Below are 24,667 nucleotides of genomic sequence, written 5' to 3' on the forward strand. Positions count from 1 at the left end.
GTATATCAATGAAGTCTCATCTTGAGTTTATACATTTCTCAACAGAAAATTTTACCTAAAATCTAAGGAAAGAAGTCATCTATGGATGAGCATCAAACTGACTCTTCCCAGCATCCAGTCATAGGCCACCTTAGGTAGGTATGTTTCAATTTGAGATTTGATGTCTTCTAATCACATTTGACTTTCTTGTACCTTTACAATTGATTAAATTAGAATTTTGACATCATTCTTCCCTCAGCATATATGCCACAAGTAAGGTACTGTTTCTTTTTGATATCCAAGTAAAGTAAGTCTAAGTTTCATTCTTAAAGATGAATTTCATACAGCAAATACTACAGACAACCGTCTCTTAGTTTAAAATTAATCTTCGATTTCTAAGGGAGAAGTTATTTTTGAGTTATTTTTTATGGCTAGAACTTAGCCCACAGGCTAGAAACCTAACCTTGTAAGCTTTAATTTAGGTTTCTAGATTCTAGCTGTTTGCTAAGTGTAATGGTTCTACCATATTAAGGAAAAAATGTCTGCTACTAATAGAAACAAAATGTCATTCACTCTTAATACTCTTAATGTAAGACAAAACTGACACTTGAAACTGATTTATATCAAGAAAGAGATTTGAAAGCTCTGAATAGACTTTTCTTTCCATACCATCCAGCCTATAGTTTGAACTTTGAGATATTAAATTTTAAATTGACAGATTTTGCTGTGTGCTTTTTGTTTCTCTTTTGTTTTGTTGAGGGAGTGGGATGGATGCAGGAGAGAACAAGAAAGGTTCATTATGCTGTTCAGAAAGATTGTGGAATAGAATCCATGGAGGACGAACATAAAATTTCTTGTTGCTGAAATTATAAAAAGCATTTTATACACTTTGGCAATCAAATTTGACCAGATCCTCCAAAAGAAACAATTAAGTTTTCAATTAATTAAAAAACAGTAATTATATGCAATTTTAATCAAGTTCAAATTCACAGCACAACAGAAAAACATGTTTATTTGTTACCAACTAATCAAGGAAATAGTTAATAAAACCTTGTAAGTGCTTTTTTTGAGCTTCTCTGTACATAAAGTGGCTTATAGAAATAATCTCTTTAACCAAATGTGCAGTAAGTCTTAGAATAAACTTCTTTTCATTTCAGAATGAGTGCATAACGAGGCATGCATTATTAATGCCATAATCCCAAGAGTAAAATATATTGTAATGGCCATATGCTGTCAATCAACTTTAAAATGAGATTATGATACAACAAAAACATACTCAGCAGCATATTATGCTATTATATATCAATTTTCAAGACTTTTTTGAATTTCATTAGGGAAAAGGTCGTTACTTCGTACTTCGGTGATTTCAGAATTCTATGAATACTAACTCACAGAGGACAGAACAAAAAGTGACAGAAAACTGGTGCAAAACACCTTCGGTAGAATTTTAGTCCCAGAGAAGTGATCTGGTTCTTTCATATTCACCCCAGTATTGCCAGGTTTACACCCCAACTGTCTATTTTGTTTAAAGAACTAATTCATTCAGTAGCATCAAAACTTCAAAGATACAACTTTTCTGTTTTCTGAAGGAAGCAAAGGGAATCCCAGAATGCTATTTCACCTTCTCAGACCATGTACCAAAATCTATCAGGCTTTGTTTTTTATGCCTCATGTTCTATAAAACATTTTAATGCTTTTTAATTAATAGTTAATGTTAAGAGAGGTAGAAGTACTGCTGCAAGCTACAGCTGCTTTCGCAATTTAAAATTTGAAACCAACTAATTTCATCATGTCTGTCAGAACAGTAGATAAGAGCTGCTATATTACACATGGGGCTCTACATCACTGTCACCTGAATGCACTATTCAGGCTAGTAGCTTAGGCTTTCATTGAAAGGGTTTATTTCTCTTTCAATTTGCTAAAAGTACTCGTCTGACTGACAAGATGTCAAAGTCTGAAAAGAAAAAAGAAAAAAAAGGCTCTTGAACCAACTCTGGAATGCAAAAGAAAAGAATCCCCCTTGCCATCAATGCCAAGTCTGATCTGCCACAATCCTGTAGTCTAGAAAAGTTCCAAAGAACTCTTGTAGAAAAGTGCTTCCTTAAAAAAAAAAAAAAACAACACACACACAGATGATTAACACAACTAAGAAGCTCTAATACAGTTATTTCCTTTGCTACTATTTAGAGGAGAGGTCAATTAATACCAAAGTGTATTTTAAAATAAACAAACATTATCACAATTCGCAACCTATTCCAAAGGACTGTAAAAGTAAATAAAAGATATTTTGCTATCAAGGACTCAATAGCTGTGGAAAGGACATTCAAAGCTTTGGAAACCTAAACACTGAAACAAAGTCCCAGGATATTTACAAGAACAGTAAGATGCACATGGACTTTTATGTTTGCTTGTAACACATTTTCATGGCTGGTTACAAAAACACCACATGCAAGAAATATGAAAACACAAACCTAAATCTGCCCCAAGTATAATGCCATTCTCTCTCAGATTAGAACATATTTCTGTGTAATAGAATCGGAAGTGAATTTGCAAAACTTACCCACTGTCAGTGAATAAAAATTCCAGATGGGTCATATAAACTTCCCAAAGGGGGACGTTGTATCGCTGAGCCAAAGAAACAGAAATCTTGTATACATTTTCTTCAAGTGTTCTTGTAGAAAAGAGCCATGAAATAGAACAAGGAAAAGTTACACTAAGCCCCTAGAGTCAGGACAGTACGTATTACAACTAGAAGAGCAATGATTTCTTGTTAATCTTATTCTTTTAAACCAAGAAACTAGATTTAATTCACTAGTTTTAAACCACAGTTAAATAAAAATACACGAAGTGTGCCTTCTTGCATTTTCTATATTCAGTGGTCCATTAGGGGAAAATTTTGAAATAAAATCAAAATACAGAGATATTTCAAAGACAAATACCTGTTCCACATACACCTTGGTTCTCAGTAACAGTTGGGTTTCTGCTTAACCTTTTTGCTACAGAAAAAAATCATTTTTCCTTAAAGTTACAAAATGATAACCAATGTGAACCAATGCATCACAGCACTTACTTGATGCAGCACTTCTGAAGCCTTTGGTAAGTAGATTGGTATGTAGATACTCAAAGCTTTTCCTAGAAGTTCACAACCAGAAACATTCCTAGTCTTTGCAGGCTGAAAAAACTGTGAAGGTGTCCAGCTACACTTTGTAAGTGCACTACAAATAGTAAAAACTGTTTGTGTTACTGCCCTTTAACAGAACAAGCTGTTAAGCGATGAAAGCCTGAAGTTAACCTCATATTATTTTCTATTAACCCACTGAAGCTAGTACAGCTCAAAGATTGGTGCAAAAGAAAGCAAAGAAAGGAGCAGTTCTTCTGAATGGTTCTTAGCCATGTCTCGTCTGTGTGCTAGCATGCACTGCTGAAGTACCTGAAAATATGCCTGTGCAGCGCTGCTCAGCTGGAATTTTGATGATCATCTCCAAGCTCCCAGAAAAAGGCATTTGGAAAATCAGGGTGTTTTTTTTTTCCCCCAGTGTTATTATGTTAAACCTCTTTTGTATTATACAAATGCACGTGTGCACTCACAATCGTACACATCAGTCAGCTACAAAGCACTACAACCAGGACTGAGTTCAATTATAATGAAAAGAAATGAGATTGACGTTTCCAGTCATCCATCCTCAGAAGACTTAAAACAAAAAACAAACAAAGGAGAAGTGAAATGAAGATTTAAGCTAAGAGTCTTTAAGTCTCATGTTTGAAAGAGGAAAACAAAATGGAAGGCTACAGCTGTTTGTGTTCTGCAAAGCATCGGGAAGAAAGAGAGATGTCTGCACCAGAAAAAAGACCAGAGCAGCATACCAAAAGCATACAAAGTGTTTCAGAAACTAATGCCACTATTAAGAGCTACAGTACATTGTAAGAGGTTTTATACAGGATATTCTGGTTTAGTCTTCTGGAAAGGGACCTATTTCATATGCATCAAAATCATTCTGAGAACCCAATAATCACCAACTAAATTATGGAAATTCCAATTGCACCACAATTGCACAAATTTTCTAATCCAGATCACTCAGGCACAAAAAAAAAAAAAAACTAACTAAAGTATTTCAGCTCAGTTACATAAGACAAGGAAAAAACAGATATTCATTAAAATCAGCTTCCAATTAAAATATTTAAGCAGAAGCAGTGATAGGTTGAAAACCTCAGAGCAGTTGAGTTGGGAGCAGGGGGGAGGAACTTGTCACAAGTGAAAAGTAATTTGGAAAGTTTATACACTATGGTTGGCCTAAAGCTGTGTGGAACTTCAGCTGATTACTCAGGAATTCCAATTCAGTCTTGCTCTAGTTTCCTTTATTACTGCCCAGATATATTCTTGCTTTATTTTGCCCAAACTGAAAACTGCTTAAGAACTAGCCTTGATTAAGTCTGTGAGGCACCTCAATCTTTAAATGTTTGATAAATAATGTGTAATAAGCTCTAATGAGAATACACCAAAATATGGAAGATAATATTGACATAAATTGTTAAGTAGTTTTAGCAAACAAATTCTTCATTCTAGTACAAAGCTTTTTTTCGTAAATAAGATACCATCTCTTCCAGGTTTTGTTCCTGCAAACGGCACTTCATAAAAGATTCAAAACATGAGCCATTTAATGATAATTCAAATGCAAGCAAGAAAAAAATATGCTACATAATTATATTAAATTTGCACATTGTTTTCATCAGAAAATGCAGATTAGGAGTCAACTGAGAAGATTAAAACAAGGAAGCTGTGAGCTGAACAAGCAATTAATTGGATCTTTGCAACTGTCTAATACAGCACTACCACTCAACTACATGCTATGAAGTCTCATTTTTACTATCCCTTTGACAGTCTAGTGACAATTCAACTGGGATTACCTTCAAAACATATAGAGTTCAATATATTTGTTCACACCGTAGAGTGGTTGCATGCAAATGTTAATAAAATGTATTTTTAAAATGAAGAGACATTACTATCCTACAGCTTACCTTTTTTTTTTTTTTTTTTCCTATTCTGGAGAACTTAAAGGTGAGAGAAAACATTCTAAATATCACAATATGTGCAGTGGAGGCTTCAGTCATTCCAAGTGATTACAAAAAATATATTGTAATATAGAGTAGTTTTAACTTAATTATTAACAAATAAAATAGTTTTATTTACAGTTTAAAATCAGTAACAAGAAGCTGGGGTTTTGAGATTTGTTAATTTGTTTTGCTATAGTTCATTATAAACTGACTCTTGTGCATACCCTAATAGATTTCAAGGGCAGGCATACAGAAGATGAAAGGAAGAGAACACACCTCCACCTGTGCCCTGATTTCATACATCCCTGATTTTACTTTATGTTTATTAACTGCTAATATTGAATTTAGAGTTCTATCTTCCATTAAAAGTTATCAACCCAAATGTTTGAGTAATGTTTCATTTAAGTTGAATAGTCGAATTGCAAAGGCCCCAGTTGTAGCAGTGTTACTGTGTAAATATCTGAAGGAACTTGCAACTTATCATTGCTTCTAAAGGTCAGCACTACTTTCAATTTGCTTTCCTGCCTTGAAGCTTAAACTAATTCCATTTAAAAATAATAAAAACTTAGTAGATCTTACTTACTCTGCCAGTCCTAGTATTGTTTCTCTCTTGTACTGTCCATCTGCTGTAAACCTCTGCACATCTACTCCTTTGCCAAGTCCTTGCAGAACCTGAGCTTGAGTGAAATCCAGCAGTCGTTCATTGTAGTAATGCAACTGATTTATCAAAGTTGCAATTTCTTCAGGCCACTCTTTATAGCCATACTGAGTAACATGCTGCGTGACCATCTTAATCAGCTCTTTTGGATCAGCCTGTAAAAATAATTGGAAAACAAATTTGAAAACATCCTACATGTTCCTTAAAAAAACTACCATTTTATAATCGATTCCGGTGTTCAAAATTGAAATATTTTTCCATTTTTCAGAAATCTTAAGTACGCAAACATTGCAATATGTAGAGAGTATGCACTATGACTTTAAAACCTGTCCTTTTGGAACGTTTTACAGTTATGCCATATGCTACAAGAACTCACACAAACTTACCTAAACATACTAAGATTAAAAGTATGTCATTGTGACTGAATTTGTTTTTAAAACACTCATTTTTATTACTATTAAGCTAGGCAACTGATTTATAAAACTTATAAATATTTTTATTTGTAAAATTTATAAAGAAAACTTTGAAAATCTCTCAGTCACAAAACTACAAATAGGTTTATTCATAAATACAGACTACCTCGAAAAAAATGTAAGTGACACTCTAAAATAGGATTATTTTTTTGGTTTGGTTTGGTTTAAATTGCTGATTTTCTGATATACTTTTATTTTGCAGAATTGACAAAAGGCAGCATTTTAAATATCAAGCACTGGTACTTTCAAAGACCAAGAAGTGTTGCAAGATCTGCAAATTACACACAAGACATATTGCCTACACACGTTCATTTTGTACATTAAACACTGAAATCTTCAAGTAATTAAATATTGATCACCTACTGGTTAGGATAACCTTTGTTTACAGAATAACTTTCATCACAAGGAAAACTTACTTTTCTGCATCAAGTGCATATTTAATCCATCACTTAACTTCTGTAGTCAAAAGCCCACACAGAGAATTAGAACATGACGCAAATACAGTAAAAATGTTTGAAACAGAAAAGGAATACATGCGAGTTTCCAATTACCTCAAAATCTGGGCAGTGGCTATGTCTAAGCCCCTTCACTAGAACAAAGCTGTGTCTGATACATCACTCAGCATGATCAAAGCCTTCTCTCTTCCACGACGCCGCGATGCCCACAAGGCAGCACCATGACTTGTGTCAAACCCACTGAGGATGGAGTGCTGCCTACAGTGTCCCAGCACCTAATACTGAACTGCACTACTTTACAGTGAACAGCCACCAAGAAATAGCTTGGGATGCCAACGGTAGCTACAAAATTTTCTAAAATAACTGATTTAACTGCTGTGATCTTAAATATTTTGAATATATTGGACAAATATACTTTGTTTTTATTATTACAGAACAGCTCTGTTAAATTAGAAGCTAAAACTTACAAACATTAACTACAGTATACAGCAAATTAAAAATGTATAAAACATCTGAACCTTGAGACATGCTTGAACTTCTCTGTGGCTTGATGGTCATTCTAAATTGATTTATTTTTTCCCCCCTTTTCAAGTCTTAGCTGACACGCTGCTCACAAAGTCATATTAAATGCTACAGGGCATCCTTTTTCCTCTCCACATGATATTTTTGTGAAGCCCTCTAAACATTGCAAACTCATTGATTTTATAAACAACATCAGTAGTTCTTTCAAGGTTGTTTAAGAGATTGGTAACAGAATAATAAAACCTCAGAAAAGAGATAGGCCGGCAGAGCAGTGCCTCTACAATGCAATTACACTGGCTGGAAACCAATACACTGCTGCTTATTATATACCCTGGTATCTAATTTTAGGTGATACACTAGAAAACAGAGCACTGGAGACAAGGAAAATCAGAGCAAGATGAGGAAAACTGTTTAACATAATTGCCTCAATCCTCTGTACAATCCACTAAGAAAGGCAGGTGCCTCTGACAACCTCTGTGGGTAAGTTTGGTCTCTTTAGCTAGGTTCCCCTTCTCTCCATGAAGAAAAACAGAGTCCAATGTCAGCAGTCTTCTTCCTTTGCACAGCACATGGGATTATTCATGAAGTACGCAAAGACAATCTTGAAAATATTTTCAAACACATCTGTCAGAACAATTCCTTGAGAAATTGCTTCTGAAGATGAGAAGACAACACTTTTTATTAAGTTTCCTGCACAGCACCAAGTTTTTCACAGTGAGGCTGAATATAACTCGAATATTTACAACAGTAACTTATAAATAATATTAAGGCAGGTTCAAAACAGTTTACTTTTGTTCCACCTTTATCTTCAACACACTGGCCAAACACAGGCTATAAATTTGAAATTCCTTTTTTAAAAGCAAATTCTGCCACCTGACTTCCAAACATATTATTCTGACCAAGTTGCAGCCTCTCATCTGACATCTGTCACTGATGCCAACCTTCATTCTTCATGTGTCACATCTCCCTAAAGGCATCTTTGTGCTATCCTCCACATTGCCTGTTTATGCTTCAAAGGAGCACCTTAAGGCTATCTAATCAGCTTATCATTCTCCTGCTAGTACTTTTGCCAAATAATACCTACAAATAAGCCTGCAGTTCTGCCAAGACTGCTGTATATCAAACTAGTAAATACTTTTTCACGGTTTTTCTTATCTGAAACTCTTCTACCTTGTTTCAATATCAAGTTGTAATAAAAGTAAAATAAGAAACCCGGATCAAGGAGCACTTTGTGGCATACTGCTACTACAACACAAAACAACACTGACTATTACAAGGACTGAGCTTCCTAATGACGTAATTAAAGATCGATATGATTGTTCCCTGTACGAATACCCATGTATGTGTATCTTTACATGTGTAATAGAAAAAAGTTCATCACACTCCTCTAGCTAAGCAACGTATGAAATCTAATAGCTGGTAAGTTAGGAGATACACATTAAAGCCGAAGAAAACAATTGTTTTCATTGTTTTCTTTATTAATTAAGATCCTTTGCTAAGGATTGTGTTGAACTCTCTCTACCACCAGAAATCTTTCAATCAAGTGTTGCCCCCTTCCATCCCTTACAAGACTTAGACCCTGACTATCTAAATATGTGAAATCAAAAATTAGAGAAATCCCACAGCCTGCTTCATGCAACAGCCTATACTGATATCAGTGTGAGGTTTTCTTTTTTTTTTAATCCATTATAACTTTTTTCCTGAGTTGCAGTTGTTTGCAAAACTCACACACAGTTTAAGTGAATCATACAGATTTTCTTCTCTCCGATTTGTCATCTTTGTCACAGTTTTAAAATGCTTTCTTAAATAACAAAGTTGCTTGTGCAGCAGTTATTAGGCATCCAAGACAAGCTCACAGAGAAAACACAGCTGAAGCGTTCAGTATTGACCTGTTCAGAACTTGCATTTCATAATTTTAAATAATCGTTAACATCTCCACATTTTAATAATATAACTTCATGAAAAGGCAAGCACAAATACTTCTGCATCCATTAGATACCTAGTTCAAATAGACATAAGGCAGTATTGGGCTTACGTGGTAAGGCTTTGGTAGTAGTGAGCTGCAGGGGTGGCTTCTGTGAGCAGAGCCCAGCAGCTGCCCCGTGTTACAGAATCACAGGATCATAGCACGGCTTGGGTGGCAAAGGAACCTTAAAGATATCTAACTCCAATCTCCCTGCCACCCACTAGAGATCAGGGTGCCCAAAGCCCCGTCCAACCTGGTCTTGAACACTGCCACGGATGGGGCATCCACAGCTTCTCCGGGCAGCCTATTCCAGTGCCTCACCACCCTCTTGACTGAAGAATTCCCTCTTAACCTCTAACCTAAATCTCCCCTTTTTAGTTTAAAATCATTCCCCCTTGTCCTATCACTACACTCCCTGACAGAGTCCCTCCCCAGCTTTCCTGTAACATACGCTCCCTGAATGTGACCATCCAGCCAATTCCTCAGCCACCAAGTGGTCCATCCATCAAATCCATGTCTCTCCAATTTAGAGACAAGGATATCATGGGGGACAGGGTCAAGTGCCTTGCACAAGTCCAGGTAGAAGACGTCAGTTGCTCTTCCCCTCTCCACCAACGCTGTAACCCTATTGTAGAAGGCCACCAGATTTGTCAGGCACGATCTGCCCTTAGTGAAGCCATATTGGCTGTCACTGATCACCTTTTTCTTTCAAATCCCTTTAAAATGCTTCATTCAGCCATACACATTAAGAAAAAAAAAAGGGGAATATGAGTCAGTCTTTCTGCTGTTCTTCTCCTGAAGTGGCAACAATTTTACAGCTACAGAAAAAATAATGATAATGATAATAAAAAAGATAGCTTTAATGTAAGTACGTTATTGATGACATTAGATCATGATAAGCTATGTAGTCTGTTTACTTATTTTAAGACCAATAATCTTTCAAAATGTTCTAAAAAGGAGTATTGTTTGTTTGTTTTTAATGTAAATGATCTTCAGATTGCAATACAGAAATGACTAGGAACATTGATGAGAAAAGCTGCCAAGATCATCTAGGCTAATCTGCTCATAATCACCATGAACACACAACTGATTTTACAGACCTTTCTGTAGTAATATAATGATTACAAGGTAACGATCAAAAGCTGCAAACATACCGAGCCATAGGAATCTGAATAGAAAGACCGAGAATGTCTTAGTTGTGGCGGATCCTTGTAATACCAGATTTGTTTTAAAACATTTTAAGTGATCTGAAGAAAAAGAACATGCTACAGAGGAAGCTACATACACCACCCAAAACCCTAATGGTTAACACAACTAGGAGATGGCGGCACATGAGAAAAACAAGAGATACCAGAGTGCAGGGTGTAAAATTCCTGCTACAGACACTGATGCACACCGATCATCATCCTGCCTCTAGTTTCTGTCAATGTGCAATGCTTCTAAGCAAACCACACCTCTGGAAAGCACTGATACATTTCAGGGAGGAGAGGAGAGTTCTTCCTTAATCCTTGCTTGCGGCAAAAGCCACAATCCCTGTAGCAAGAGATTCAATGTGCTACAAATCTGATCCAAGCAAATATAAAAGAAAAAAAGAGTCACAAGCAAAAGATATATATTTTTTTTTTCAAGTACTGAAGCTGGGAAAGAAAAAAAAAGGTTTATGGGAAAGAAATAGTTTATACATGCATGTTTACTCAAGAAGTAAAATCCATCCCTCCATAGGATCCCTTTTTACTAATTACATCATTAACACTTGTCTTTAACGAAGCCTGCTGTGCTGTGAATCAAAAATATATTACCACGATGACACAGCATCATATTAATTTGGGGTGGCCCGTCTTTCAGATCATGGCTGTCTCACATTTGATATGCTCAAAGCAAAAGCTAAAGTTCATGACTGGGAGCCCAGAACACCTCAGAACTAAAAGCTGTATTATCAGGATTCAGATGCAAGGATGCCTCATGTTTCTTTGTCCTCTAGCTACATATACTGTTGGGTAACACAACAGAACACTCATGCATCAGGATCAGGAGGCAGCAAATCTCATTGTCCACCAGTGAAACCACATCAAGTCAACACACAAGGATACCTACTAGAATACCTTTTATAAGCTACAAGATGCATCAGAATAATGTGTTTACTGTACAAACTAACATAAAACAAAGTAGAGATGAAATGAGCCATTAATCCTCAATTATCAAAGCCATAGGTGTGTCTACTTATACATACAGACAATATTAAATTTCAATTTCAGGTTTTTAGAATCTTAAATGATCCATCAGACACTTCTGTAGCATACTTGAACGTCTCAGCTGTATTTACTTACAAAGATTTTGAAACCTGTTCATGCTCTTAAAAAAAAAAAATGCTTGTCAGCACAGTACTTCACATGTGTAATACAACCCTGCTATTTCATACTGTACTCAAAAATGTGGATCTGGTTGTTATTATACATATGGGAGTGGAGCTGTGGACTCAAATTCCCTAACTTCCCTCCTTGCATTTGCCACAGATTGTATCCAAATTTCTTTTTTCCTCCCATATACTGAAATAGAACATTTTAAAATTTTACTGAAGATCAATGTCTGTATAAAACAAATGCTCCCAGGTCACAATTTAAAAGCCAGTGCTTTTTGAAGCTCTCATTTTAAAATGGCCAAGTTTAAACAACTCCCAAACATCTTGCCTACAACTCATATAACATCATACAAAATGTAGATCACACACTTGAAGTACACAGGTGACTGAGGATTCCACAGTCCTGATGTGCTTAAGTCCTGATGGGTTTAAGACTAACACTAATTTGAATGACTTATTTCAATTTCCACAGATATTTTTTTTAAACGTACATTTGCAGTGAAATTGCTGTAAACTAATTCATGAAGAAAAAAAAACAGCGAAAACCAAAGGAGCTGGTGAATTGTGAGAGCAACACGAAAGCACAGGTAAACAGTTTGCAGGAAACAGTTTGCAATTGCACTTTCACAGGAAATGGAAGAAATTTTTATTTCCAAAGTCCTGCTTCTCTCCATTACCAGGCAATATGGACATCCAGTAACAACTCAAATTGCAAACATATTGTAGGGAATGAAATTTCACACAAACACTGTAATTTTATAACTAGAAATAAGTTGTGAAAACAAAATCTAGAAAAGATTTGGAAATTATAGTACTTCAAAACTAGACTAAAAAAAGAGCAAATTTTTTTTTTTTTTTAGTTTTTTTTTAATAGAAGGAATGTGTTGTGTATTCAATAAGCAATGCTGAAGTGTCATGTTAGAAAGCTGAAACACTTGGAATAGGAAGGCAGGCAGTATACTCCACTGTTGCTTCAAGATCACTATGTGGGGATCTTATAAGGAGATAAGGTTGCCCAAGATGCTGGTACACGTAAAGATGACAGGGAAGTGGAATCCCAGGAATCTTTTCTGCAGGCAAATCCCCCAGAAGAGACTGAATAAAAAGAACTGAGTTAAGTTGTTAGCTTTGAATTATGCATCAGATCTTGCTTGCACACAACCTTGGAAATATATTACCTGTTGATTTTAATTCTGTTTCAGAAATGACACTAAAGCTGGTAGAGTTGGGCTAAGGAATGCACAACACCTATTAAAAGGAATCAGGTTCTACAAGATTTTTTTTTCAACTCTCTGCAGAGGTAGCAAAATCACAGACTAGAATCATCAGAATACAAAAAAAAAAAAGAATAAAATGCTGGTACAAATTTTATTTCATGCATACATCATATTTTAAGGTAAAACAGCTATCCATGGCAAAATGAAGTCGTGAATGCCAAAAAGGATAACTGCTGTATTTGTAGACAATAATGTAAATACCTGCATGCCATTGTAATTATTGCCCTGAACTTTTACTGAATATATTTTATGATAAATTCCTAGCAGATAAAACTTGGCTATAGAAGTAACATATGATCCTTTAAGAGCCAGCAGCAGACAAAATAATGACAAAAAAAAGTTATTTTAAAGTGCAAGCAAAACCCTCTAAATTAAATCAACATAGTTTCTAATACAGAAGCCAGTACTGCTGCAGGAAAAAAATGCAAGTGGCTGCTGTTGCTAATAACATATAAAAATAATTTTAAAAGTTAAGGCAGTTGCTTCCACAGTTATGTTAAATGACTTGTGTCTGAAGAGTCGAACAAATTGCTCTAGTGCTGTTTTAAATGCTTTTTTGCTTTGTTTTCAATCAGCTCTTCCAGCAAGAGTGAAGAATAATCTGTCCCAAGAGAAAATGTTTTGATAGTTTCTCTTCTCTCATGTTCTCTTGCAGACTCTCTCATATTGGGTAGGATACTGACAAGTCAGACTTAAGTAGAAAAACCCATCTTGTCATTTCAACTGAAAGCTGCTTTAGGGGAACTAACACATGATAAATGCAAGGTTAAAATGTCAAATAAAAGAACATCTCTGAAAATAGAAAATTACTACACAGTTTTGGGTCAACTACTGAATTCATAGCACATAGTTCTTTTCCCATTTGCAGTCAGCATTATTCTCACTAAATAATGTCCCAATTTTGGTAATTATCCTAACCTTCTGAACATTCCCCTTTTCTCTAAAAAAAATTGTATTTATTTTAATAATAAATGACGTTATGGATGTTCCTTTAAAATATGTCTTTACTCTTGATCTACATGGCCGCAGCTTCAGTCATACACAGACTTCGAAGTAAGCATACATTCCTAGGATAAAATCTGTGTATAACATGATATCGTTTTAGTTTCCTGTGTACAATACCATATGCTTTTAACTGTAGTTGCCTGACTAGGTACATGCAAATATTTCTATATTTTACTAATTTCAAGCTTGAAAACTATTCCATGAGCTACATAACAGAATAAAACACCTATTTTTTTTCAGTGAGTGTCTCAGTGACCACCTTCCCTTACTGTGCTATTTTTCTGAAAAGCTTCTTAGGCTAAATTCATCCAGACCAAACCAACATTTGTCCTCAACTCTCCAAATTGGGGAGGTGGGGCGGAAAGAAAAAGAGAGAGACAGAAGAGGCAACTCTCTTACTCAGGAACTGGAGACTGCCTGTAGCTCCAAACTTACTTATATTGACAATCCAGATGAATAACACTTTGCTAAAGTATTTTATATTCTAAAAACAATGTCACATAAAATTTCAATCAGGCTGCGTGCAAAAATTAATTTTGTTGACAGCTTTACATTCATCTGTAAATTATGAAGCAGTATCATGTTCAAAGCGGAAAATGCTGAACCCTTTAGTTCATTGAAATAGCTGTCTAGCTGTTTTTGTTGGTGGTAATTTTTTGTTTGTTTGTTCAGTGCTAATTTTTCAAGCAAACTTGAAAAACCATACCACCATCTGAAGAGGAAAGTAAAAGAGAACATAAAGTGAACTGACTACAAAAAGACTGCTTCAAAAAGCTGGCAGTCACCTTTATACTCTCAGAAAGGAACAAAACCCCTTGCAAGAGAGAAAGCAGAAGTTATCCCAACTCCCTGGCATGAAAATCCATAAGTAACTCTCCAGAGGAACACAGGCAAGCTAGAACTCAAACTTCCATGAAAATTCAAGGTTTGAAGATCTTCTGTTCTAAAAGAGTATTTCTGAACAGCTGGCTTAAGAACATTTGCTCTGCTTTCAGAAGTGGGATTTAACAGCATAGCTTATACAGTCCTCGCAAAATAAAAATGAGCAACATTGCAATAATCTTTTTTCTTTTTTTAAGTATAATTTACCTTGAAGAAATAAAATGATGCTTTGTAGTGTTTTGTGCTTAACAGACAAAGAAATATGAGGATATGCAAAACACCGGCTTATCTATATCAAACACACTTCAACCAAAGGAACACAGTTGTCACGCTGTGACTGCAATGTCACTAATTGCTGGCTTACTATTTCAGGAATGATACCAGAAGACGTTAAAAAACCTCCAAAGGGACTGCTAGTTCAGGAGAGCTTACTTGAGTCTTAAGCCTTTGAATGTAGTAGCATTTAGTGAGCTCGGGGAAAGACTGGGAAAGAGGAAGCATTTTTGTTGATACATCATTAAGGAATAAACAAATAAATGAGAAAAAAAAAACCAGGAAAACTAACAAAATGTGACAGGTCAAAGAGGTAATTAAAAGGTAAAAAAAAAAAAAAAAAAAAAAAAAAAACTGAGATTCATCCTGTAAAGAATGGTTAAGCTGATAGCAACAAGTTCTGAAAAGTAGCTCAAAATCAGGAGACCGGCTAGAGAATTGGCAGGATCACTTGGTGACAAGGTCTGAAAGGAGCAGGGATGGATAACCCTATAGCAGAGGAAGTCAATGAGCTAGCATGACACTATGACCAGATGGCATTCACCTTGAGTTCGAGAAACACAAACGTGAAATTACATTAAATGACAGGCTTAGGTGCATCAACACGTTATAACCACCGTGCCAGAGTACAAGACCCATTTAAAAAATGGACTTCAAGAGGATCATCAAAGGGATGACAGACCAGTGAGTCTGATTTCCATCCCTGGTAAGATCACAGGCTCCATAATAAAGAATAAGGCCACTGAACACATGCATAAATTATTTGGTGGGAGTCAGCATGGCCTCTGTAAAGAGAAATCTGCCTCATTAACTTGCTGGAGTGCTATGAGGATGTCAACGAGCACACTGGTAAAGGACATCCTGTAGACAACAAGCATAAAGACCTTCCAAAATTCCTTGGTAGGTTTTCCCACCAAAGTCCAGGCAAGAAAAAGTTGTCATGAGATTTGAACAAAGGTCTTTTTAAGAACTGAAACCTGGTGAAAAGAAAGGTGAAAGCTTAGTGATCGCTTTTCAGGATAGGGAAGAGCTAGCAGCAAATCCTCCAAGGGCAGATTCTGACAGCATTTTTATCCAGAATTTCTTATCAACGATCTGGAGAAAGGATGAACAATAAACATTTAAGTTTTCTAATAATGCTACATTCTTTGAATTATTCGAATGCTATACAGTAAGTCAATATGGTGCTTTGCTTACTTTAGAATTAAAAACAAAACTGAAAAACAGCAGCACAACTCTCACACAAGTTCAGTTCTTAAACTGCCAGTTGAAGTCTCATTTATGGTGCCTTCCCTCAATGATCTCCCTCCTCCTTGGCTCTCCTCCCAGTCACAGACTCTACACATATGTAGGAAGGTCAATGGGAGAAAGAATAGAGCGGCACAGATTCAAGGAGTTACACTCTTGTCTCTCCCAATTTTGTCTTCAGAACCATCAGATATACACTGGACTTAGAAACAGAAGCATATGCCAAATGAGATAGATAGATGCACAGATACTTAGTTATTTTTTCTTCCCACATATTAATGGATAATAGTACCTTACAATGTACATGCAAGCAGCACAGCATATAAAAATGATAAGTGGCCAAAAACAGCAGCAAGAGAAGGAAGTGCATAGAAACTTGAAATTGATGCACAACATAAAACAGAAAATTCAAGCAGCGAAGTAAACAGGAGATGATATATTGCCAAAGGAAATTTTCTAGTTTTCAGCATCACTAACTGAACAGAAAGAAGGGCAAAGAGGAGGCAAGGTCTTGAATCAGGACTCAAAACAGCAATAGAAGAAGGCATGTTTTAAGCCAATAATAAAGGGCACCACCATTTAACCATCTGCTTCATGCTAGCTTGTGGAAAAAAAGCTGTGTTAAGAAGGAATGAAACAAGACTGACTCAGTTTGTTGGTTCTGCATGCAATGTTAATAGGCTCCAGTAAAACTTCATGCACAGTAATCCACTTCGAGACTAAAAAAGCATACATTATGTCTACTGAGTTACGTTCATAATTTAGGAATGTGATAGGATATTATTATTATTATTATCGTTAAACACAAACATGAAATCATTCATTATCATTGATTTCCAATTAAAGGTTACCTCATCTGTACAGACTTACCTTCTAGCTGCACTACAGTGCCATGTAATACAGTTTTAAGCCATTAGAACCAATAGAACACAAGCAGTACATTTCATAGCTCATAACATCTGCCTCTCTGCCTCCTCTATATAGCTTTCTTACATGATATTTATTAGAGTTCAAAGTAAGTCTGTATTTTCAATATCCTAGACTGAGAATAATACCTAAAATTGTAGTGTAAGGACCATGAATGGGAATTCTGCCTCTCTAACTTAACACAAGTGTATCTATAATTAGGGTCACTCTAATACAAAAAAATGACAAAATCATCTTGGGGCCTAGGTCAAGCCTGGAGTATGAACTCCCATGAAATCTGTACAAACTTCTGTGTATTCAGTGCCACGTTCAAAGCACGCTCCTTTTGACCTTGCTTTCATTAATGAAAAAAATGTGTATGTAAACACATATCAGCATGCAACAATGTAAAAAGTGCTCCACATGCTGTTTTTTTCCCTATGGGAAAGGAGATGAGAGAGAATAAGCCACGCGACATATTTGTCACAGCCACTCAATGCATTTAAAGACTACAGATGTCACGGTGATGAGGGCAGTATGGTGAGCCTGAGCACAGATCTACAAAGAAAGATGTGAGCAGACAGAAACAACAGTCTGACAATGACAGCAGAAAAAAAAAAAAAGAAAAAAAATGAAAAAGCAGAGGAACTAAAGTACACAAAGGTTGTTATACAAACAAGGAGAGAAAATAGAAAGACAAAACTAGAGAAAAACTGTTTTGTAGGCAAGGTATTTATTCGAGGTGAAAACAGACTTAATTCTGCCTCTTATGGAGAGTTGGATAGAGGCTTACCTAAGCGGTAAGCAACAGAAAAGGGATCAGGTTAAGTGTATACAGGCCATTTGTCATTGTATACATGCACACTTTCACATAGTAACTCACAAACCAGTTAAATCAAGCTACTGTGGAACAGAAGTCCCAACTTCTTAGCCAGCTCTAGGCTACATCAAAAGCATCACTGAGGTTACCCCTTCAACATGCCGAATTTCACTCCTGTCCTTTTGTGCATTTCAACTGGTATTTTCTTGAATGAAAATAACAGGTAAGTTAGTAAAACAAATATCTAAGAATTGCTAAAAGAATATCTAAGAATATGCTAAAAGAATTTTTCCTCATCTCACATTAATTGCAGAATTCCTCTGCAGTTTAGCAGTATTTGTCAGAATTGTTGCTTGATGCTCCAAGAAAAAGCACAGCCTCCCAGCTAAGGTCAGGAAAATACGCTTCTCCCAAACCATAGAAACACTTCAATATTAAATTGTTAGCATGGAGACAGGAACATAATAAAACAATTAACCTTAGGGTAATTAAACTTTTCACTCCTTTTTAGAGAAAACACATGCCTGTATATATGCTGGTCACTTATCAGATCACCAGAAAAGGACAAACGAGGAGATAAGCTGTTAACAGAAATAAAATTATCCAGGAAATTTCTTGCTCAGTTCTACAGCTTCTCCTCTCATCATGAGCAAGAATTTGTGAGTGGCAAATCAGAGTGGCGGTTGGGAGGAATGCTCAATAAAACTTTATATTCTTAGATGATATATCTTAGTCTATACAAGACTAAACTTTTGACATATAATGCAAGAAAGATGCAAAACCAAGCAGCATTTTCCAAACAAACTGATTTTGGTTAGCAAGACTCAGAAGCACTGCTGGCTAACAAGTAGCTGGCTACAGGGAGTAGTGAATTCTGCCAAGCAAGACACTGGAGTGAGCTAGATCCAACCTAACCTAGTTAGGAAGGTTTGAAATTAATCTCAAAGGGAATGGAGACCAAACCCCAACGAGAAGTCAAGGAACAACGGCTGGAGGAAAGCTGGCCTACTACAGGACAAACAGGAGAAAAGATGACACTGAATGTGGTGTAAGGACAAAGCTGCTTGAATGCATCGAGCCTTTCTGTGAAAGAGGCGATAGAGAAAAACATGTGGGTCGTGATTAGAGGAAGAGCAACACTGTAGTCAATTAAGGGCTACAGACGACTTGATTGAGAAGAAATTAATAAAATCCGAAGAACTGTAACATCAAGGGTCCTGGTTCCCATGGAAAATATTACTCTGGAAAACAAAACCTGCTGGAAAGGAAACAAGGAAGAATACAACAGTCCAGGAGATTTCTGGAATGTCAGGTACATGTGGAGGAAAAAAAGTTGGAGAATGTGATACTCAGTATCAGATTTCACTGCTGGGACCAAAACACGGTAGTTTCAGATTTTAAGGGAAGGCAAACAGCAAGATAAAGATGCTGGACTTTATGAGGTTGGACTTTGCCTTTAAGGTAGCCTCCCATGAGATTTTCACCTGTCCGTTTTCTGAAAAGCCAAACTGGCCAAGGTGAGCTGATTGAAGTTAGAATCACAGAATAACTCGGAGACAACTTCCACAAAGCACATGCAAAAAGCAGGTGCAAGAGCAGCTTTACTCAGCAATGGTGACACGTTGCCAACTGCTAAGTTCAAAAAAGCAGAAGAGAACATACAAAAAAGGAAGATGAGGATGAATTTCATTCAAACATAATGTCATTAAGATAGAAGAAGAATATAGAAATCTTGCCTAGAGACGAAGAGTTGGAATTAAGTAGACTCTGCTGAAGCCAGAGCTGAAAACCTTTATAAAGAATATTGAGAAGGGTTTCTACAGTTACCCCAGCAGCAGAATGTTTTTCACACCCAGTCTGTTTTTCAAAATTTTATTCTCTGGCTGGCATGATTCTTACAGATCTTGATCAGTGGTTTTATTTAGTTCTAGAACTCTATTAATGTCTCCCTCAGGGTAAGAAATTAATATAGCTCAGATGCCCTAAACTCTCACTATTATGTCTAAATTATAACAACTAACCTTCAAAATCTAATTGTCTTGGGTACAAAAATACAGTAGTACTTTACCCCAAATTCCTTTGTTTCTCCTTATTAAAAAGTAATAACTTCATCAGAAATAGATACTCTCCATCTGATTTTCTTTTGGACATCAACAGTATAAAGAAGATAATGAGAATTTCTGGCAACCTATGATTCTGTTTTGATGTGCAGGTATTAACAGTATTTCAGGTGTCAGGAAGAAGTCAAGCCCTCCTCCAGCAGAACTACAGATTCCTTCAAAATGTGTTTTCTTGATTAACTAGCAATTCTTGCCACAAAATTGCAATTTTCATTCTGAGAACATTTCTGCTATTATTCTGGAGATACCCATGTACTGTTTTGAAAGACTTATACAATGTCACTTTAAAGCAGACATAGGAAGTATAGATTTCTCCATGCTTCTATATAGCTTCCTAAAAATTAGGAAGAGTTGTTAGGATATTAGATTCAGTGGACTAGAGGAATCATTCAGACGCTGTTACACAGAAGTATGCACTCTGTGATCTTGAAGATCCACCTTCCCAGCATGTGGCTCAAGTGCCAGATTCATTCGGATCTTTACTGTGTATAAAGGCTTACAATGGGGGGAAGAGAGAAACTGGTTATACTTCTTCATCCACAAAGCCTACTCAGTTACCTTGCAAGAATAGCCCATCGCTCAGAATTACATAGTTAAAGGACTTAGGGACCCATTTCTGTTTTGAGAAACAGAAAATAAAGGTGATGCAAGATACCAGCTGCATGTGCTGGGAGACAATCTACTATGGAATGACATAAATAATTGAGTTTATCATCTTCATAAAAGTTTGTACCACAAAGCTTAAGAACAATCCTTCTCCTGCTGTGTCCTTAGTTTTAAAGGAAAGACAAATATAAAAGGCAAGAGCATATCTATTCCCATGGATAGCATCGGTGACATTGAGGAAAACAACTTGCAAGCTGAGCCATTCTTTATTACCAGCTCATTTAAACAAATGTCTGTTATGCTGTGGAAATTGTCTTTTTTTTTTTCCTTTGCATGTGTGCGGCTGGAAAAAAGATTTCTTTGCTCAAAAACGTCAGTTACTATTTCTTTTCAACTTCAGAAACTGTCCCACACTGGATACTTTACCATTGGTAACAATAAATGTCTTCAACAATAAATGTTCTTTTCTTACTGAGTACTCAAGGACAATCTTTTTTTTTTTTTTTTTTTTTATTTTTAGCAAACAACTTAGAAGCTACTGTTTATCCACACTTAGAATCCAATCACATACATTATTTCAGCAAGACGGAATAATAGATTTAGCTGAAGATCATATTGGTAAGAGATAAACTACATGGTGTTATTGATATGATTTTATTTATTAAATGACAACTGGAGTAGAAAATAGCTTAAGCTTTAACATCTGTCCTCATTCTTTCAAAATGAGGACATTTGACGTATTTTTTTCAAAAGGCTTCATAGCTTCTTTCATAAAATCAAACTGTCCATCTTTGCTTGTAAGACAGAAGCTAAGATAAATATATATATATATATTTTTTTTTTCTATCAGAGGGGCCTAACAGCAGGCTCAAAAGAAAGCTATTTAAACATGAACGAATTCCTCTAACCAACATATTTTGCTAGGGCCACAAATTTCAGCTTTGGGCTAAGTTTTTCCTTTAGTTTCTAAACAGGATATCAGGATGCTAATGTCTGCAGGAGCATGACAGGTTGCCAAACTGAAGAACTGGGCTAGTATCAAAACAGACTTTTTCTGAACATAGAGGAAAAAGGAGCTGTTCTGAATAGAGAAAATACCTCCTCTTTTCCAGCTATGATGGTGCTTAGTGATCTCTCTCTTCAGAAAATTTGGAGTGGTCTTTTAGCTGTAAAGCAGAGACAACCTGAAAACAGTCCAGAGAGCTTCAGGACAGGAGGAAAGAACTTTCTGAATTCTGTGAATACACTCTTGGAGTGGCAAAAAAGAGTTTACATTAGCCTGACTTTTGCACCAATTCTAATTCCTACTAAGAAAGCTGGGTTTTTACCAAACGTGTATGTCACCTCACATATTTAGTTCAAGTTTATCATTAAACTCCCTTAATCACAGGCGATGAGTAAGAAGCAGAGCTGTGCCATTTCAAAAACAAGGAAGAGAGACAGTTGTCACAGGAAATGAACAATTTCATCAATGAACGAGGATGAACTTTAAAAACATCATACATGAACTAAAATACAGAACAATAAACGTCAAGAAAGGCTATGGAAAACTTCTGAACAGTCCTGTTCTTGCTTAAATGGACACTTGACTCATCCTAGGAAGTCCTTTATCAGTACTGCAAGATGACAGAATAGGCTATACACATTATTGCTCAGTGTTTATAAGCTACTTTGAAGATGGCTAGTGCTACTACAAATGACACTTTATATTGCACTTCAAGAACACACAATATACTCTTCCAGAAAATTTCAAGTACTTGCCTGTTTACAGCACTGTGCAAGAATAATTATGCATAACTCAGCGGGCTGTTCACAGTGTAAGTCAGATCAGCTCCTTAACAGGCTTAAACTCATGTACTGGCTATTTAGAATAGCTTTAATGCTGCACATTAATGAATACGGTTTTAAAAAGAAAAAGTACTAACCCTGTAGAGAGGGTGGCACTTGTCCTTGAAACATGGTGCCAAACGAGCATAGATCTGCAGGCTGTAGTAATAACTTGCCAGCTGGAGAGATAACGCAGAATGCAATTGCTTTTCAAAGCATTTGTTGGCATCTACCACCTAGAAGAAAGAGAGCATTAATTTAGATGAAAGAATTAGCAAGCATACAATGTTAAGTGCACAAACTTTCTAAAAGCTCCTTGCTGTGATTTAGAAATAACTCTGACTATGCTTTTTTGGCACAGAAATAAGTCACTAACCTCCTCCCCCCCTGCCGCCCCAAAGATAATTCTGTATTGTGATGTTTTTCTCCCCTTGCACAAACACTTAACCAAAATGATTTCCAAACTATGTCTTTCCTTCTTCTACACAATAAAGTTATTACCTGCATTTCTGAGCTACACTGGAATTGTCAGTCAGGCAGTCTAACTTCTATCAAATGTGTCATTTCACCAGTACCGTGCTCATAAAGCAGTCCAACAGCATTTGTTTAGAGCTACCTTTAAATGCATCAGCCCAAACCTTTCTATTTATATTTAATTGATCTCAAAGACAAATTTTAAAGCCCTACAGAAATTCCGTTTTCTTATGGAATTCTGAAATCCAGAATAATCTTTTCTGGCAAAAGCACATATATATAAAATCACTACCAACATACCTGTGGCAGTGCAAGTAGATAGGCAAGAGACAAGGCCGTATCATTTGGTAAAGCATCACTTGCCAGTTGTAGCAGAACTGCAACAATAGGGAACGGAAATAAAGCTTTGATTACTGACCCATCCAGCCTTGACAGTTATCAAATGAAATGTTTTCAGTTTAACTTTATTTTATTAGACACTAGCTTGAAGCACCCTATACATACTTAATTAAACACTAATCAGTGCAATCCAGAAGCAGATAATATGTAATTAAACTGCAGCGCAGCTTTACCTTGACTTCCAGGCAAAGTGTTCCATGCATTAACCAAACAAGATTGAGACAGTGCAGTAACAGATGCTAAACAAAGCCACTGAAATATCATCTGAAGTGATTCAAAACAAGTAGACACGCTGCTTGTAAAGTCAAGGCAGTGGTATGCTGTGAACATTACAAAATACCAGCCAGAGGAGTGTCACAAAATGTCTTTTCTTCAAGCCTGAGCTCTAATTCACTTATCACTGAACACAAAAATCTATATTAAAAACTTATGTCTTAAAAAATAAAGAGCAGCAAGTAGCATACATTTTTAAGTAAGATTATTGAAACTAAGCAAAAAGAATAAGCAAGGGAATTCCCAGAAACTTCAGAGAAAGAAACAAGCTGATCTGGATCATGCATATTGTAAAATGTCACTAAGAAATCATCTAACTCTATCACTGACAGTTATACCTAAAATACATTATCCAAGGGACAAGTTACAAATAGTAACTTGGTACAGTTAAGTTGATCTAAGGTTTGGATAACTGTGTCAATGGAAAGGTATTACTAATTAAAATGAGTTCATTTAGTAAACAGCACACAGATAATGAAGAGAGAAGTTCCCTTAATTGAATGTTCATGTTAATTTTAATAAATTCTAAAGCTAAGCTCAGAAAGAAAGCAGCTGAGGAAAATGAACAGTTATTATGAACGAAGTTAAGAAACTTTGAAAGATGGGAAAATTCAGATCTTTTTACTGAAGCAGACACCGTAATTCTTATATCTGCTTTTCACTTCTGGTTTTAGGAAAAGAGAAGAAAAACAACAACAACCTTGAATACAGTGATTCAAATCAGATTAGCTAGCATTCTTCTAGGATATTTACATTTCAATTGAAACTCAACAAAAAGTTAAAGGAAAAATAAAAGTAAGTGCACACACACACAAAACCACCTCCAAACAATAACCTCCCATCTCCTGCCACATATTGCAAACAGAAATTTCAGCACAAGAATGTAGTAGAAATGAATACAAAGAATAATGATTCTAAAAAATATATACTTCCAGTACAACTGACAAAAAATTATCTGCTTTTCCTAAGTTTGAGATACTGAGGGCTATTTTTGTTTAAAAATAGAAACCACTATGTTTTACTTTACACAAATAGGCGAATCAACATGGCACAGACACAATGTGAGTGCCCAAGATTTGTTGATTAATAACAG

At 36.0% G+C, this 24,667-nt stretch overlaps 1 protein-coding gene across 4 annotated transcripts in view; it reads right to left on the reverse strand.

Moving 5' to 3' along the window:
• The window catches only part of NBAS (NBAS subunit of NRZ tethering complex), a 188,347-nt gene that overhangs the window by 75,041 nt on the left and 88,639 nt on the right, over positions 1–24,667 (reverse strand). For all 4 annotated transcript variants that reach the window (XM_066994950.1, XM_048071263.2, XM_013172651.3 and 1 more), the window contains 4 exons: positions 23,203–23,279; positions 22,527–22,664; positions 5,615–5,844; positions 2,540–2,650 (listed from right to left, as the gene is read on the reverse strand). In XM_066994950.1, coding sequence (XP_066851051.1) covers positions 2,540–2,650; positions 5,615–5,844; positions 22,527–22,664; positions 23,203–23,279 — 556 coding nt within the window. The remainder of the gene's footprint in view (positions 1–2,539; positions 2,651–5,614; positions 5,845–22,526; positions 22,665–23,202; positions 23,280–24,667) is intronic.

This window comes from Anser cygnoides, chromosome 3 (assembly GCF_040182565.1).
Source record: "Anser cygnoides isolate HZ-2024a breed goose chromosome 3, Taihu_goose_T2T_genome, whole genome shotgun sequence".
Classification (NCBI taxonomy): domain Eukaryota; kingdom Metazoa; phylum Chordata; class Aves; order Anseriformes; family Anatidae; genus Anser; species Anser cygnoides.